Source organism: Ambystoma mexicanum, chromosome 4p (genome assembly GCF_040938575.1).
Source record: "Ambystoma mexicanum isolate Mex_15411 chromosome 4p, UKY_AmexF1_1, whole genome shotgun sequence".
NCBI lineage: Eukaryota > Metazoa > Chordata > Amphibia > Caudata > Ambystomatidae > Ambystoma > Ambystoma mexicanum.
In genome coordinates this window covers 981,138,974-981,156,862 of record NC_090927.1, presented here as the reverse complement: position 1 = coordinate 981,156,862, position 17,889 = coordinate 981,138,974, and the positions used below count along the sequence as shown (strand labels likewise).

Below are 17,889 nucleotides of genomic sequence, written 5' to 3'. Positions count from 1 at the left end.
ATATTAGGCGGGCTCGCTAGCAGTATCAAAACGGACTCATCTAGCTGAGCGACACCCCCGGCATGACAAGAAATAAGCACACGGCCCAATAACTGATGGGACTATAATCCGGTGAGAAAGGGTGCTGGGAGTAATACAGCAAGGGGCCTGCGGAGAGATGCAACCGTAAACTCACAGGAAATCGCCCTTAGGGGACGGGGATGCCAGTGGAGCGCAACACCAACGTACTCCTAAAAAGTGACGCCAAGTGACACGGAGGGCAAACAAAAACCAATAAGTAAGATTGCTTATTACAACCTCAAAGGGACGCCCATTCCGGTTTATGCTGCATGTGCCTAGGCAACCTGACCAGCGGGGGAGGTGCTGGTGAACACGTGACCACAAGAATTGTGCGCAGAAAGTGATACGTGGGAGGCTACAATCCACCTGAATAACAATTTCATGTGCCACAACATATGTAGATTGAAGGCTGAGACCCTGACGGCTGGAACTACAACAGCACTGAGCCGGAACCAGACACGTGTGTCGGGGGCATTATGTCGGTGAAAGGTCTAAGAGTCAAGACCAAACAACCCACAATGGAGGTCTTTGCGAAAATGCAGAGGACCCCTACAACATCGACGCAGAGCACGGTCGCCACTCCTGTGGAAGAAGCCCCAGAAGGAGACAAGCATCAGATCCTAGATGCTATAACGGAGTTGAGCACTAAATGGGGCGTGGCAATGGCAGACCTACAAACAGCCCTTGAGAACAAAATCGATGCAGTAGGAACTGAACTTACCCTGTTACGGCAAGATGTCAGGGCGCTGGCTGAGAGACCGAGTTTTCTGTAAATTACAATAAAGACTAATACAGATGTCAGCACAAATAATGCAAAGGAAATTCATTACTCAAACAGCAGGTTGCCAACCTTGAAAACCGGGTGGAAGAAAAGGTGAGAAGAAATAACATACGGGTGGTCGGCCTGCCGGAGGGAGAGGAGGGCCAAGACCCTACAAACTACGTGGAGAATATGATCCTCCAGGAGATCGCAGGGGTTCACGGTCGAGCGGGCGCACCGCGCCTTAATGAGGAAACCACGACCTGGGGCTCCGCCGAGACCGATCATTGCGAGGATACTGAATTATAGAGACAGAGAGAAGATCCTGGAATATTTTCGTAAAGGCGGAACAATAAAGAGAGCATCCACCAACATCCCAGCGTACCCGGATTACACGATGTTGGTGCAGAGACAGAGATACAGCTATGTGGCCGTCAAGAGGAGGCTGCGGACAGTAGGAATCAAGTACATGCTTCTGTATCCGGCAAGGTTGAAGGTGCTACATAAGAGCAGAGCGCTTTTTTTTTGATACTCCTGAGGAGGTGGTGAAGTGGCTGGACCTGCAAGGCTGCCCGGAACAGGAAATGGACTGTGATCGGCAGGAACATGACACCCAAAGAACGTGTGCCATGGACATTGAGGGGGTAAGTGGGAGGGTGATCCTGATTATACTAAGAAAGTGGGACCGTTTGAACACTGGGTAGCATTCGGGCCTAGTGCCCGGCATGGACTGGAATATAGTGGGTAAAATGTAAATGGAAGCCGCATAGTGTTAACATTAAATGCGTAACAAATTCGAAATTAGGAGCAACAGGATCGAAGTGACCCACCCCGAAATATTAATAGTTAAGTGGCCATTAGGGTGACTACACCCTACTGAGCCCTGGGCATAGGCTTGTGCTGGACAGGGCTAGATGTGGGGGTGCCTGAGATCCAGGAATGTAGCTGGCCAACAGTTGGGAAGGGTGTTGTTGGGGAAGGGATGGGAGGAGGGATGTACATAGTTATGGGGAGTTTAAGTTTAAACATGAGCCTACACGGAAGAGCCAAAGGGTTGTATCTGCACTGCGTGAATGGGAGGGATCGGCTGGAAGTAAGGGATGAGAGTATTAACGAGCTATGGGAGATCTTAAGATAATGACGTGGAATGTCAGGGGACTTAACAGTTATATAAAGAGGAATAAGGTCATGCTGTATTTGAGAAGGCAAAAAATAGATATTGCATTATTACAGCCGACGCGGGAAAAGATGGAGCTAGTGGGGAAAAAATGGAAAGGGATTGTGGTGGGTTTGTTATACTCTGCCTACGCTAGAGGAGTGCTTATCTGGGTGGTCGCGCATGTCCCGTTCCAGCTAATACAGGAAGTGGCAGAGACTGATGGGAGGATGGTTATATTGAAAGGGATGGTGGAGAATAAAGAGGTATGCATTGTAAATACGTATGCCCCCAATCAAAACACGGCGGCATACTTCAGAACTTTGTGCACCAACCTTAGTATGTGCGTGGGTGGTGCAGTGATTTGGGGCGGGGATTTCAATTGTGTAATAAACCCCAAGGTAGACAGATCAGCTAGCAAGATTGATAGGCCCACCCCAGCGGCTAAAGCATTGCAGATGCTGCTAGATGATTTTGGCTTGGAAGACGTGTGGAGAACAAAACATCCTAATGGGAAGCAATATTCGCACTACTCAGCCCCGCAGCAGTTATACACGAGACTTGATTATGTCTTCACCACGTCGGATGTAATGACAGAGATCACTCAAATAGAATATAAAGCGAGGGTCCTCTCGGATCACTCGCCTCTGGTCCTCGGGCGCAATGTTGCCCCCCCAACTCCCCCTGAGGACGCGGATTCCGACATGGTGTCTCCGGGCAGGGGCACTCAAAGATCCAGTTTTTAGAGAGGATATAAGAGATGAGATTACTAACTATTTCGAAGTGAATACAGGTAGTGTTGACTCGCGGGTACACTATGGGAAGCCTTTAAGGTGGTAATGTGGGGGTTGTCATAGCTAAGTCAAAGGGCCTGCAGGGTGGGGTATTGGCTGACCTACAAAGAGCAGAAGATGAACTAGAAAGAGCATTGCAAAGTGGCATTGTGGATACGGAGCTAGTACTTAAACTGCAGCAGCAGTGTGTGGAACACTGGGAAAGGCTCTGTAACCTCAATTATAAAAAATATGTAGAGAAACAGCATGCGGGAGGAGATAAAACAGGCCAGCTCTTAGCGTGGCTATACAAGAGCGAAACCCCTAGGCCCCCCGATTAGGACAATAACTAGAGAAGATGGTGAGGTAGTGGACACCCAAGAAGGAGTCAACAGGGAATTTGTGGATTATTACAGGGTGCTATACGGGGACAAGGAGGGGGCAGTCATGGGGAGATGAGATAACTGAAACACCAGAAGATATAGGACTGCCCAAGATAAGTGAAGAGGAAAGAGAAGAGCTTGATGCACCAATTACCTTGGAGGAGTTGAAGGAGGTTGTGAGGCAGTTGCCTACCAGTAAGACCCCGGGAGCAGATGGGTTCCCTAGTGAATTTTATAAAACATATAGAGAGGAACTGCTCCCCCCAATGCTAGAAATGCTTAACGAAGCGTTTGAAGTAGGAAGGTTGCCGGAGTCACTCAGAGAAGCGATCATAATACCGCTCCCCAAACCCAATAAACCAGGGCATAGTTGTAGCTCCTACAGGCCTTTGTCGATGCTGAACCAGGACAGCAAGATATGTATGGCTGTCCTGGCAAACAGATTGCAAAGAGTATTTAGCAAATTAATCCACCCAGACCAAACGGGCTATGTCCGAATAGGAATATAACTCACAACCACAGGCGACTTCACCGGGTGGTCGAATGGGGGGGTAGGAATGAAGGCGAAATGGCGATTGTGTCTTTAGATGCAGTAAAAGCCTTCGACTCGGTTAGGTGGCCATGGCTGTTGGCGGCCCTGGGAGGATACGGAATGGGGCCGGGTTACATCAGGTGGGCGAGAATGCTGTACAGTGAGCCGCTAGCTAGAGTTCGAACAGGATCAGTGATATCTGAGAGATGGCAAATTAGTAGAGGCACCAGGCAGGGGTGCCCCTGGTCCCCGATGCTTTACATTCTAGCCCTGTAGCCCCTAGCAATATACCTCGGGCAACAATATGATACGATAGGTATTGAAGTAGGGGGGGGAACGACTCTTAATATCCTTACATGCGGATGATTTGTTATTATACTTGAAATACCCGGAAGAAGATCTCCAATACATTTTGGAAGTGATGGAGAGGTATGCGGGGTTATCCGGCATAGCGGTGAATCCTCAAAAATCTAGCATATTCCCGGTAGGTAGCTATAAGGGAACCCCGGTGGAAAGATTACCGGTGTTACAAATACCATGGGAGGTAAGGTCTTTCCGTTACCTGGGAATAGAAGTGTATTACACGGCAGAAGAGGAACATAAGCACAACAGTGAGATAGCCATTGAGAAAATCCGGAAATGCATGAAGTTTTGGGAGAAGTTGCCCCTAGCAATGATGGGACGGGGGGCAATGCTTAAGATGGTGGTCCTACCTAGGCTTCTACATTATTTTAGTAACATCCCACATATGATACTCAAGAAGTTTTTTACTAAACTGAACAGCATGTGTAAGGACTTCCTGTGGCATGGCACCCAGAATAGAGTGGCACTATGGAAGTTGCAGAACTTCTATGAAAGGGGGGATATTTAACTACCTAATTTTGAGGTCTACTATGTAGCGGGTCAACTGCAATACGTGGCCAAGTGGCTCTCCGATGAAGTGACCCCTGAACTTAGGTTGTTTGGGTTAAGTTTTACTTAAGGGAAATGATCTGGTTGCTTGAGACGGAAATGAAGGAGCGCCCTGGGATGATGATGCTGGGGTGGAAAATATGGCGTCGAGCATTCCGGATGATGGAGGACCCATTCCCATGCTCCCCGCAGGTACCGCTGGTTGCTTTGGCAGGAGGAGACAAGCAGCTGAGGGTGATAATCAGGACCTACTGTGAATCGGTCGGGCTGGTGACGTTAGGGGACATTTGGCAAGAGGGGACCATTAGGGAGTTTGAGGAGCTTGGGGAGGAGGCGGGATTACATACGGGCCAATATGTTACATATCATAGGATAGTTCAGAAAATTCAGAAAACGTGGCCTGAAACAGTATTGACAGAGGAACCAGACGCTATTATGGGAGTAATATATGACATATCGGAGGGGGGGCATGAGATCTCTAGATTGTATGAGATGGTGAGAACTAAGGTTGGGAAAGAATTGACACATCTGAGACTGGATTTGGAAGCGGAAGTGGGGGCCCCGATGGAAGATGGGATGTGGGAAACGGCCCTGGGATATCACAAGAAAGTGTCAAGAAATGCCAGACTAAAACAAATACAGCTGTATATAACGCATAGAGCATACATGACCCCTCTGAGGATATCTAAGTTCGGAAACGCTGGGCGACAGGCGTATCCTAAGTGCGACATGGAAAACGCTGACATGACACACATGTTTTGGTCATGTCCAGTAATTGAGTGTTTTTGGGTTGAAGTGGCACAAAAACTAGCAGAGAAGGGGTCAGGCTTGTCATAGACACGGCCTGGGCCTGCTTGTTGGGAGGGTTCCCCAGACCACGGAAACGTAAACATGTTGGGAAACTGAAGGACTTAGCATACGTGCTCGCAAAACGAAGGATAGCCATGGGATGGAAGAAGTGTCACAAGCCACGGTGGAAGGAGTTGCAGAAATGGGCTGAGGCTGAAACGACGGTATGGCAAGAGGCGAGCAGCATGAGTGGGGAGGAAGAAGTGGGTACCGTGATGGCGTGGAAATTATTAATAGCAGAACTGTTTGGATCTATATCGGATCCAACAGAATCCGAGGGAAGTGATACCCTGCCACATGTACCAGATACTGAATGTAAGAACAAACAGGCTCATAAAGGAGGGAGGGTCTGGGGGAGCAGTGGCAAATAAACGGAACGGTGTTGAATGGAACTGTTATAATTTGCACTGCGTTCTGTGGTTGTATTGTTGTTTGGTTTGAATAAAATTAATAAAAATCTTTTTTTTTTTTTAAAAAGGTAAGATCGTTCCCAAAATCCTATATGGCTTGGATGTTCATATTTTAACTACTCTGGAGTATTTGCTAAACCTTGAATCTTTGATTTGGCGAAGGACTCTGCATTTACCTAACTCGTTCCCGATACACACAAACAGATATGAGATGGGCATTGTATCCCTGAGAGCCAGAGCAGTCTGGAAAATTATGTCACTTGTAAGAAAGATTCTATGTCTGTTGAAGGGCTCTCTGTTTGAGAATCTCAGAGTGATCTTGGCGGTATTTGGTTGGGTGAAGTTTATGTTTCCTGTAGTGCCCTCCTTGTGGAGATGGGTGGCTCTTTGATGGATTTAGGGGACAATCCCTCTAAAGTCAAGAAACTTTTATTTGATCTTGATTGGATTCAAACCAGAAAGAAACTGCACTCCTATTCTTTACTTAGCCATCTACAACGGGAGTGCAAGAAACTAGGATTGGCACCCTTCGTAGCTGTATATCCAGCCAAGTTTGTAAGACATGGTTTTCTGCATTTTCATTGGAACATGATTTTCTACAATGTCTTTGGAATTTGTTTACGACCAAACAGATTTTGGTCAGATTTGGTTATGTGGAAGCGGACTAGACTGGATGTCGATTCTGTAAAGTTGAGTCTGAACGCCAAACCGTTAAACATCTGGTGGTATTTTGTCCAGCCCTACAGAGTATAAGGTGGAATCACCTGAAAGAATTCTCAGGACTTTTTGTATTGGGCGATGAAGAAGAACTGGTGTGGTCTGCATTCTTAACTGGACATACTACTTCTAGTTATCACGACTACAAACTTTATAAAATCTTTGAAAATGGAAGTGCTCTGTTATACACCTATATGTTGCTAGATGTCCAAGTAGAGGAGGGTGTGTTTAAGAATGAGTGCCAACCTTAATTGTATCAATTATTTTTGTATTTATTGGAATAGGTTTGTGTGTTTTTATGAATTGGTATCAACTTTTGTCAAATTAATATTGTTTGTATATTATTGTATTTTCTTCTTTTTCTCTTATTGTTTGTTAAAGGTTAAGGTTTTTTAACCATATACCAATAAAATAAAAAAGAGAAACTACAAACAAATCACCTACAAACACAAAGTGAAATAAAATACATGCCAAGGTCATAGGTTGATATCATACAAAAGAAAGGTAAAACAAAAAAACAAGTGGGGGTAAGCACCAGTACTTTCAACAGAGGGGGGGGAGGGGACAGGAGATGCAGTACACCGAATCTGAGTAAAAAAAATAATCCTATTTTATTTCATGATAAATAGCAATTAAAAAAACATATACCAATGAAATGAACCAAAACACAGTGACATACTCATTACACATGTATACATTTATACAAGCTACAAGTTAGTCGTACCTAAAAACAGACTTAAAGACGTCAACACCTAAAACAGATATATATACACATACATACACACACATAAGCCCTGATCGCCTTAACCCAACGCTACATGTTTCAGTACATAAACCTATGAATGGGGGACCTTCCTCAGGGGTACCAGAAGTCAAAAATAACATGGAGATGGACAATAATTATAATTGGTTATTTATAACGTACCCAGAGGTTTCTAAGCACAGACCCGGGGATCAAACCTGTGTTGCTCTGCGTCATCTGGCTTCCAAGGCGAGCATGTTGCCCCTGAGCTATCCCCCCCCCGAGATTAGTACACTCAACACCCCAACTTCACAGGCTACAATCAAAGTGAGAACTCTGGTCTGAGATTCCAGAAGCAGGTAGTGATGCATCGATATTCAAGCACACTCCAAGGCAAACAATCTACCATTCATGTCCATTTTTGCTGGTATCATACATTAGTTATGACAGGCTTCTTCAATTCAATTGGAACCTCTAAAGTAAGTCTTTCCATAAAACACCAGGGACCAATTTGACTCCTTGCACTAATTAACGGCCTGGAGAATGTAAATGGACGAATATACACAAATCTGGTTCATAGTATCCCGTCTCCTATAACTTGAAAGTAAAGTTACAGTGCTGGAAGATCAGCATCTAGAAACAAACTCCAGACTGCACACAGTCACCAAATTCAAGAATCAGGAAACAATCCCCGGGTACAGAACAAGCTGTTTAAGACAGCTTGTTCTGTACCCCCATAATTTCCAATCACACAAAATGTTCTTAATAAAACCGAATATAATTCTTAGAAACAAAGGGCCACAGAAATGGTGACTGCCAGTTACGGGTTTCTATAAGAAATTACTTTCCGTTGTAAATAGTCTGCTGCTGAAACATTATGAAAAGAGGTCACTTGGAGACTGTGTTCTGCCCTGGCTGTTCATCTTTGAGGTGGGAGCGGCAGAGCAGGGTGCCCATGGGCCTTTGTCCACTACTATTAAATTGGTTTCTGACGAGGACCCCTTGTCCCAATCAATACCATCAGTCCAGTATTCGTGCAGCCCTCCTAACCTACTCACCTTTTCAATATCGTCCCACCGTACACAAATTATATATATATATAAACACTCATGCACACTGCAGCCTATTGACTGCCACCACCACAAAATAGGCAACGCACAGCTATGGAATGGTCCATCTGCATGGCTCTCCAACACCTCTACACCAAGCAAACCGAACCCCCTTCTTTCAGACGAGCGGCTTTTTGATTATACCAGTCCCGGTAGCTAATCTGTCTTGGGCTCTCCCCTATTGTTAGACAGACACGCAAGTGTTACTGCGATGAATAACCTAGAGAAACACAGGAATCATGTACCCATCCAACAAATCAGGGTTCGCACCTGCATCTCCCGGTTCCCTTCCAAAAAAAGCACGCCAAAATGCTTCCAAAATAGCCGAGGATGCAGTATGTATGTAACACACTCCGAATTACATGTTCTCAAAACTTTGGGGTAAGTGGCATTATAGCTCCATTCGATAAAGTTTATGATTTTATAAAAAGAAAAATAAGAATATTTAAGAGTGATGGATAAGTATGACGAGATTGCACAATATTACCTCTTGTCATTTACAAAACGTCCACTATTTGTGAAGCGAACTTTTTGCAAATACAAAGCGAAAAATAACGTATTTTTGGATTTTAAAGTAGGTACTTAAGTGACTAAATTTTGCCACTGTGGATGGTATGATGATGCCAAACTATTAAAAAAAAACAGGAACTTCCAAGCTGACTTCGAGTTATCTTCCTCTTTCGCTCGGGTCACATTCAACAGTACAAGACTCATGATCATGCAATTGCTTCCTTACACAAGCCATCGCCTAGCGAGTAAAATATTAAAGAGAACAATGCCAGAGTAACCAACGACCTCTCTCCGCCCCCTCCAACCTACCTTCACACACACCGCCAGTCTGTGCCCTCACTCGCCCCTTCAAAACCCCACCACTTGCCATCAGTGACCCTCTTCCGCACACATTTGTCAATGAACTCTACCCTCACCCACCACCTCTAGCTTGATAGTTTCCTTCTGCGAAAACTTAACTGACAACCCCCAGCTTAGTCTAACCCACAACCTCCAGGCTGTTCTGTCCGCACACACAACCTTCTCACAGCCACCACCCCCGCCTGTCTTCACAAATCTCTTCACATACCCGTTACCCTGCCCGACCTCACCCACTACTTGACCTCGCTCAAATCTACCTGACCTGACCTCATCCACCGCCTCTAGCATGCAGTTACCTAACCTTGCTGCTCTCACTCAACCAACCTTTTCCCTGCTCTGCTCCCATCCCCACAATTCTGATTCAGATCCAACTATCGTTTGCCCTTAACGACCTCACCTGCACAGACATGCTCCAGTTCCTAAACTCAACCTATTGCTCCGTTCTCGTTTTCTCCTTTGCCCTTCTCTTTTTCCATACTATCTTAAACCTGGCGATTCTGCCCATTACTCTACCCAACTCAAATATCAACTTTCCTAAACTCACCTCCTGCTGTAATGCCAGGGAAAGGTTGCGCATCTGCTCCTGCAGTAGCCGGTGCTCTGGCTCACAACTCTGACAGGGGCGCAGAGGTCGGGCGTTCAGCATCAGGCACCCACTCAGGGCAGTGCTGCTGTTTGCCAGGGTGCGCAGAAGGTCGCAACAGGGTTCGTGATGTAGCACGAGCGGGCTATAGGAAGCGCCACATGGGGCTAGTGGTCTATCCTCTGGGCCCAGGCAGCAGGAGGCTTCAGAGGAACTCAGCAGTGATAGTGACAGCTCCTCTGTGCGTAGTAACCAGGGGCTTAAACTCGCTGCAAAAGCAAGCAGCATCCCAAGGAGCAGGAACGACAGCAGTGCCATTCTGGCAGTCCACTGATCTCTGTGCTAGAGCACCCGGCTGCTGTTGTCAACATTAGCATGTGACCGAAGAATGTTCCGTGCCTGCCAGCAGCAACACAAAAGACGGACTACTGCTCTTAGACATAAAGAGTACATTGGCAGCGGCTTTTTTCTCACCACCTAGTACACAAGATGGCTCGAGTCAATATAAAAGGAACGCTTTTGGCCAAAATCCACATACAAAAGTATATATTGTGAAAATGCCAACATATTTTTGAGCGTCCTAGCTTGATCTAAATAATATTTTGAACGTTTATTATATGTCATTTCATATTTATATTTCTGCAGCTGTTCGTTTAAAATATTATAAGATATTTAACATAACTATGTGGTTTCCTGAAAAACCTACCACTTGAGATTCTGTTACAGGCTGCTTTTATTTTAACCATTTCAAAATGGTTGCCTTGCTCTTAGGTGACCAGACTACTGTCGGAGGCCGCTCGACTTGTAATTGACGCCGTTCCTGTTCTTCATTCTGGTATTGTGCCTCAGGAGAAAGTCAAGCATGCACCAGCCAGGAAAGGTACTGTAGAAAAGGGAGTCTCTTTATAAGTGGTACCGTGAATCGCTTTAAGTGGTACAGTAAATCGATGCGGGGTTCTCAATCCCTCACCGTCCTCGCATGCAAGCAAAACACGCAGGATAAATTTACTCAAACACTGCCACCCGTATTACCAAGGGGCTGAATGGCTTACACTTCACTAACAAAAAGGAGCAGCACGAAACTCCGAACATAAATAATCTCCCAGTCAACATTACTCATCAATTCGACTCAGAATGTCATGCTTACAACACTTGACAGCCTCCAGTAGAGTTCTGCACCCACTCAAAACATAGTTCTTAAAAACTTTTTAACACTTCCAACAATGGCTCAGTTGAACAAACCCCCTCCCCCTAAACTGTCCCGGTTGTCCAACACCCCCAAATAATGGCATGGTTGACCCTCGTGTGTCACAGACATTACGTTGACCAGGCCCTTTTGATATGGGTGATCAACAAGTCCTGGGACAGAGATGGGAGAGATGGCTATGGAGATTCGAGAATTACATGGCAGCCTATGTTATGTTATTTGGAATTCTATAGCGCTCTATATATCATTGGTATGACCTCAAAGCGCTGTTTTTTTGACCCCCTAGAGGACGGCAGTCCGGATCAGTTGAGACAGTAAGCTATCATAGGGTGCTTGGGTACACAATTATTTGTGCAGTTGATGCGATTGCTAGATGGTAGCTGCATCCTAGCATTGGGTGTGGTGGTATTTTGATATCAGTTGAAAGTGTGCAGTCTGGAGGAAGGACACCCAAGACTGGCTGTGTTAGGCCTGTGTGGTACGCTTATATGTACAGCAAGGCTGAGTTTCGTGGGGTATAAGCTGCGTTTTATCAGAATGTTGGGTGTTCATGAAGTATTGTTTGTATGTGAGCAGCTAGGCCGAATTGATCGAGCGGTGTAGCTGCGCTCTAATTGCATGTTGGTGTAGAGAGTGAGTATAGTGATAGGAGAGGTGTCAAGGAGTTCCCCCCTTCTCACCTGAGTCCAATCTTTGCTGGATTTCTAGGTCGATGCCTTCTTGCGGACGGATCGGGTCTTGAATAAGGCTGCACGAGTCTCTTCCGACTCCAGCGTGCGTTCAAAGTTCCGGGATGCAACGATCCAGGAATCCGGGAAATTAAGAAAGTGCACTACTCAGCACACAAGTCCAGGAAGTAAGAAAGACAGGAGAGGGACTAGGAATGGAGTTAGTAGGGACAGAATCAGGGAAGCAATACCGCAAGCTACAGAGCACATGTCTGGTCGCTACTTCGCAATAGCATTGAGACGCGCGGAGCCGCGGGGTGCGTGGTCTATTAATAGAACATGCTACGTCCAACGTGTAGAGCGAGGAAGGTGTTTCACGCTGGACGGCCATGTTGGGAGTACCAGGGAGTGCAAGCCCCGTTGAGACAAGGACCAGGAAGTCCAAAAGGGGCGCGTTCTGTAGGTCACGACAGCATGCCTCCTCCGAAGACCCGTTCCTCCAGGTTTACCCGGGTGTATGAGGTGAAATTTTCTGAGCAGTCGAGGAGCCTTGAGATTAGAAAGTGGTTCCCAGGTTCTTTCACTAGGAGGATATCCCTTCCATTCAACCAGGTATTGAAGCTGACCCCGTTTATACCTGGAGTCGCATATTCGGGACACTTTATATTCCAGTTGATTGTCGACCAGCAGAGGAGGGGGTCTGCAGGATTTCCGGGAGGATTGGATGTAGGGAAAACTGGGTGAATTTTCTTCCAGGAGTCTGGTAGTTTGATCCGGTATGAGACTGGATTTATAATTTCCTTGATAGGAAATGGACCATAGTACCGAGGGGCCAACTTGTTTGGCCGTAGATGTCTGGGTAGTAATTTCGAGGACAATCAGACTTGATCACCAATTGCATAAGAAGGCCCTGGTCTTCTTTTGGAATCCACATACCTCTTAGTCTGTATTCTGGCCTTCTCTAAGTTTTCTTTGGCCTCCTGGTGTACATTGATGAGGGTTTCGATCCAGGAGTCGACAGTAGGTAGCGGTGTGGGATGAGGGAGAACAGAGGGTAGAACCGATGGATGGAAACCATGGCTACAATAAAAGGGACTGGTCTTAAGTGCTGAATGATCGGAATTGTAGGCGAATTCAGCCACGGGTATCAGCGCAGCGACCAGTCATCCTGAACCTTGGTGGCGAAACATCGAAGATACTGTTCCAGGGTCTGATTAGCACGTTCTGTGGCCCTGTTGGTTTGGGGATGATAACCTGATGAGAGGGCGCGCTGGATTCCCAAAATGCGACAGAGCTGTTTCCAGAATTGTGAGACGTATTGAGGTCCTCGATCAGATATGATCTTGGAAGGAAGTCCATGCAGACGGAATATGTGTTCCAGAAAGATTCCAGCAAGTTCGGATAAGGATGGTAGCTTACACAGGGGTGTAAAATGAGCCACATGAGTGAACAAGTTAATGGTAACCATGATGGTCGTGTATCCTCAGGAAGGTGGTAATTCACTAGTTCCCATCCGAGAAACGGACCATCGGTTGTTAGGGCCATTTCTCAGATGGGAAATAGCTGCTTCAGTGTGAGTGAGCTAGTTCCCATTAGACAAATGGCCCTTTTTTGCCCCCTAGTGGCTAAGTCCTGCATAATAATGGGAACTAGCCCACTCACACAGAGAAGGCTAGTTCCCATTAGAGAAATGGCCCTTTTTGCTCCCCTAGTGGCCAAGTCCTGCATAATAATGGGAACTAGCCCACTCACACAGAGAAGGCTAGTTCCCATTAGAGAAATGGCCCTTTTGCCCCTAGTGGCCAAGTCCTGCATAATAATGGGAACTAGCCTACTCACACTGAGAAGGCTAGTTCCCATTAGAGAAACGGCCCTTTTTGCCCCTAGTGGCCAAGTCCTGCATAATAATGGGAACTAGCCCACTCACACAGAGAAAGCTAGTTCCCATTAGGCAAATGGCCCTTTTTGCTCCCCTAGTGGCCAAGTCCTGCATAATAATGGGAACAAGCCCACTCACACAAAGAAGGCTACTTCCCATTAGAGAAATGGCCCTTTTTGCCCCTAGTGGCCAAGTCCTGCTATTTCCCATTAGAGAAGTGGCCCTTTTTGGCCCTAGTGGCCAAGTCCTGCATAATAATGGGAACTAGCCCACTCACACAAAGAAGGCTAGTTCCCATTAGAGAAATGGCCCTTTTTGCTCCCGTAGTGGCCAAGTCCTGCATAATAATGGGAACTAGCCTACTCACACTGAGAAGGCTAGTTCCCATTAGAAAAATGGCCCTTTTTGCCCCTAGTGGCCAAGTCCTGCATAATAGCGGGAACTAGCCCACTCACACTGAAGCAGCTATTTCCCATTAGAGAAAGTGCCCTCCGACCTGGAAAGGCAGAAAGGTCCTCTTGTCTAATGGGAACTAGCCCACTCACACGGAAGCAGCTATTTCCCATTAGAGAAAGGGCCCTCTGACCTGGAAAGGCAGAAAGGAAAGGCAGAAAGGTCCTCTCGGCTAATGGGAACTAGCCCACTCACACTGAAGCAGCTATTTCCCATTAGAGAAAGGGCCCTCCGACCTGGAAAGGCAGAAAGGTCCTCTCGTCTAATGGGAACTAGCCCACTCACACTGAAGCAGCTATTTCCCATTAGAGAAACGGCCCTCCGACCTGGAAAGGCAGAAAGGCCCTCTCGTCTAATGGGAACTAGCCCACTCACACTGAAGCAGCTATTTCCCATTAGAGAAACGGCCCTCCGACCTGGAAAGGCAGAAAGGCCCTCTCGGCTAATGGGAACTAGCCCACTCACACTGAAGCAGCTATTTCCCATTAGAGAAACGGCCCTCCGACCTGGAAAGGCAGAAAGGTCCTCTCATCTAATGGGAACTAGCCCACTCACACTGAAGCAGCTATTTCCCATTAGAGAAACGGCCCTCCGACCTGGAAAGGCAAAAAGGTCCTCTCGGCTAATGGGAACTAGCCCACTGACACTGAAGCAGCTATTTCCCATTAGAGAAACGGCCCTCCGACCTGGAAAGGCAGAAAGGTCCTCTCGTCTAATGGGAACTAGCCCATTCACACTGAAGCAGCTATTTCCCATTAGAGAAACGGCCCTCCGACCTGGAAAGGCAGAAAGGTCCTCTCGTCTAATGGGAACTAGCCCATTCACACTGAAGCAGCTATTTCCCATTAGAGAAGCGTCCCTCCGACCTGCAGAGGCAGAAAGGTCCTCTCGTCTGTTGGGAACTAGCCCACTCACACTGAAGCAGCTATTTCCCATTAGAGAAACGGCCCTCTGACCTGGAAAGGCAGAAAGGTCCTCTCGTCTAATGGGAACTAGCCCATTCACACTGAAGCAGCTATTTCCCATTAGAGAAGCGGCCCTCTGACCTGCAGAGGCAGAAAGGTCCTCTCGTCTAATGGGAACTAGCCCATTCACACTGAAGCAGCTATTTCCCATTAGAGAAACGGCCCTCCGACCTGGAAAGGCAGAAAGGTCCTCCCGTCTAATCGGAACTAGCCCACTCACACTGAAGCAGCTATTTCCCATTAGAGAAACGGCCCTCCGACCTGGAAAGGCAGAAAGGTCCTCTCGGCTAATGGGAACTAGCCCACTGACACTGAAGCAGCTATTTCCCATTAGAGAAACGGCCCTCCGACCTGGAAAGGCAGAAAGGTCCTCTCGTCTAATGGGAACTAGCCCATTCTCACTGAAGCAGCTATTTCCCATTAGAGAAACGGCCCTCTGACCTGGAAAGGCAGAAAGGTCCTCTCGTCTAATGGGAACTAGCCCATTCACACTGAAGCAGCTATTTCCCATTAGAGAAGCGGCCCTCCGACCTGCAGAGGCAGAAAGGTCCTCTCGTCTAATGGGAACTAGCCCACTCACACTGAAGCAGCTATTTCCCATTAGAGAAACGGCCCTCCGACCTGGAAATGCAAAAAGGTCCTCGCGTCTAATGGGAACTAGCCCATTCACACTGAAGCAGCTATTTCCCATTAGAGAAGCGGCCCTCCGACCTGCAGAGGCAGAAAGGTCCTCTCGTCTAATGGGAACTAGCCCATTCACACTGAAGCAGCTATTTCCTGTTAGAGAAACGCCCCTTCGACCTGGAAAGGCAAAAAGGTCCTCTCGTCTAATGGGAACTAGCCCATTCACACTGAAGCAGCTATTTCCCATTAGAGAAGCGGCCCTCCGACCTGCAGAGGCAGAAAGGTCCTCTCGTCTAATGGGAACTAGCCCACTCACACTGAAGCAGCTATTTCCCATTAGAGAAAGGGCCCTCTGACCTGGAAAGGCAGAAAGGAAAGGCAGAAAGGTCCTCTCGTCTAATGGGAACTAGCCCATTCACACTGAAGCAGCTATTTCCCATTAGAGAAACGGCCCTCCGACCTGGAAAGGCAGAAAGGTCCTCTCGTCTAAAGGGAACTAGCCCACTCAAACTGAAGCAGCTATTTTCCATTAGAGAAACGGCCCTCCGACCTGGAAAGGCAGAAAGGTCCTCTTGGCTAATGGGAACTAGCCCACTCACACTGAAGCAGCTATTTCCCATTAGAGAAACGGCCCTCCGACCTGGAAAGGCAGAAAGGTCCTCTCGCTAATGGGAACTAGCCCACTGACACTGAAGCAGCTATTTCCCATTAGAGACACGGCCCTCCGACCTGGAAAGGCAGAAAAGTCCTCTCGTCTAATGGGAACTAGCCCACTCACACTGAAGCAGCTATTTCCCATTAGAGAAACGGCCCTCCGACCTGGAAAGGCAGAAAGGTCCTCTCGGCTAATGGGAACTAGCCCACTGACACTGAAGCAGCTATTTCCCATTAGAGAAACGGCCCTCCGACCTGGAAAGGCAGAAAGGTCCTCTCGTCTAATGGGACCTAGCCCATTCACACTGAAGCAGCTATTTCCCATTAGAGAAACGGCCCTCCGACCTGGAAAGGCAGAAAGGTCCTCTTGTCTAATGGGAACTAGCCCATTCACACTGAACCAGCTATTTCCCATTAGAGAAGCGGCCCTCCGACCTGCAGAGGCAGAAAGGTCTTCTCTTCTAATGGGAACTAGCCCACTAACACTGAAGCAGCTATTTCCCATTAGAGAAACGGCCCTCTGACCTGGAAAGGCAGAAAGGTCCTCTCGTCTAATGGGAACTAGCCCACTCAGACTGAAGCAGCTATTTCCCGTTAGAAAAGCGGCCCTCCGGCATGCAGAGGCAGAAAAGTCCTCTCGTCTAATGGGAACTAGCCCATTCACACTGAAGCAGCTATTTCCCATTAGAGAAGCGGCCCTCCGACCTGCAGAGGCAGAAAGGTCCTCTCGTCTAATGGGAACTAGCCCACTCACACTGAAGCAGCTATTTCCCATTAGAGAAACGGCCCTCTGACCTGGAAAGGCAGAAAGGTCCTCTCGTCTAATGGGAACTAGCCCATTCACACTGAAGCAGCTATTTCCCGTTAGAGAAGCGGCCCTCCGACCTGCAGAGGCACAAAGGTCCTCTCGTCTAATGGGAACTAGCCCATTCACACTGAAGCAGCTATGTCCTGTTAGAGAAACGGCCCTCCGACCTGGAAAGGCAAAAAGGTCCTCTCGTCTAATGGGAACTAGCCCATTCACACTGAAGCAGCTATTTCCCATTAGAGAAGCGGCCCTCCGACCTGCAGAGGCAGAAAGGTCCTCTCGTCTAATGGGAACTAGCCCATTCACACTGAAGCAGCTATTTCCCATTAGAGAAGCGGCCCTCCGACCTGCAGAGGCAGAAAGGTCCTCTCGTCTAATGGGAACTAGCCCATTCACACTGAAGCAGCTATTTCCCATTAGAGAAGCGGCCCTCCGACCTGCAGAGGCAGAAAGGTCCTCTCGTCTAATGGGAACTAGCCCACTCACACTGAAGCAGCTATTTCCCATTAGAGAAACGGCCCTCTGACCTGGAAAGGCAGAAAGGTCCTCTCGTCTAATGGGAACTAGCCCATTCACACTGAAGCAGCTATTTCCCGTTAGAGAAGCGGCCCTCCGACCTGCAGAGGCACAAAGGTCCTCTCGTCTAATGGGAACTAGCCCATTCACACTGAAGCAGCTATTTCCAATTAGAGAAACCGCCCTCTGACCTGGAAAGGCAGAAAGGTCCTCTCGTCTAATGGGAACTAGCCCACTCACACTGAAGCAGCTATTTCCC

The 17,889-nt window shown here is 47.5% G+C and overlaps 1 protein-coding gene across 2 annotated transcripts in view; it reads right to left on the bottom strand.

The window, feature by feature from the left end:
- Positions 1 to 10,263, bottom strand: part of OSTM1 (osteoclastogenesis associated transmembrane protein 1) — a 306,823-nt gene extending 296,560 nt beyond the window's left edge. For both annotated transcript variants that reach the window (XM_069606553.1, XM_069606554.1), the window contains exon 1: positions 9,818 to 10,263. In XM_069606553.1, the coding sequence (XP_069462654.1) occupies positions 9,818 to 10,174 (357 nt within the window). In that variant the 5' untranslated portion in view covers positions 10,175 to 10,263. The remainder of the gene's footprint in view (positions 1 to 9,817) is intronic.
- Between the last annotated feature and the right edge of the window lie 7,626 nt (positions 10,264 to 17,889).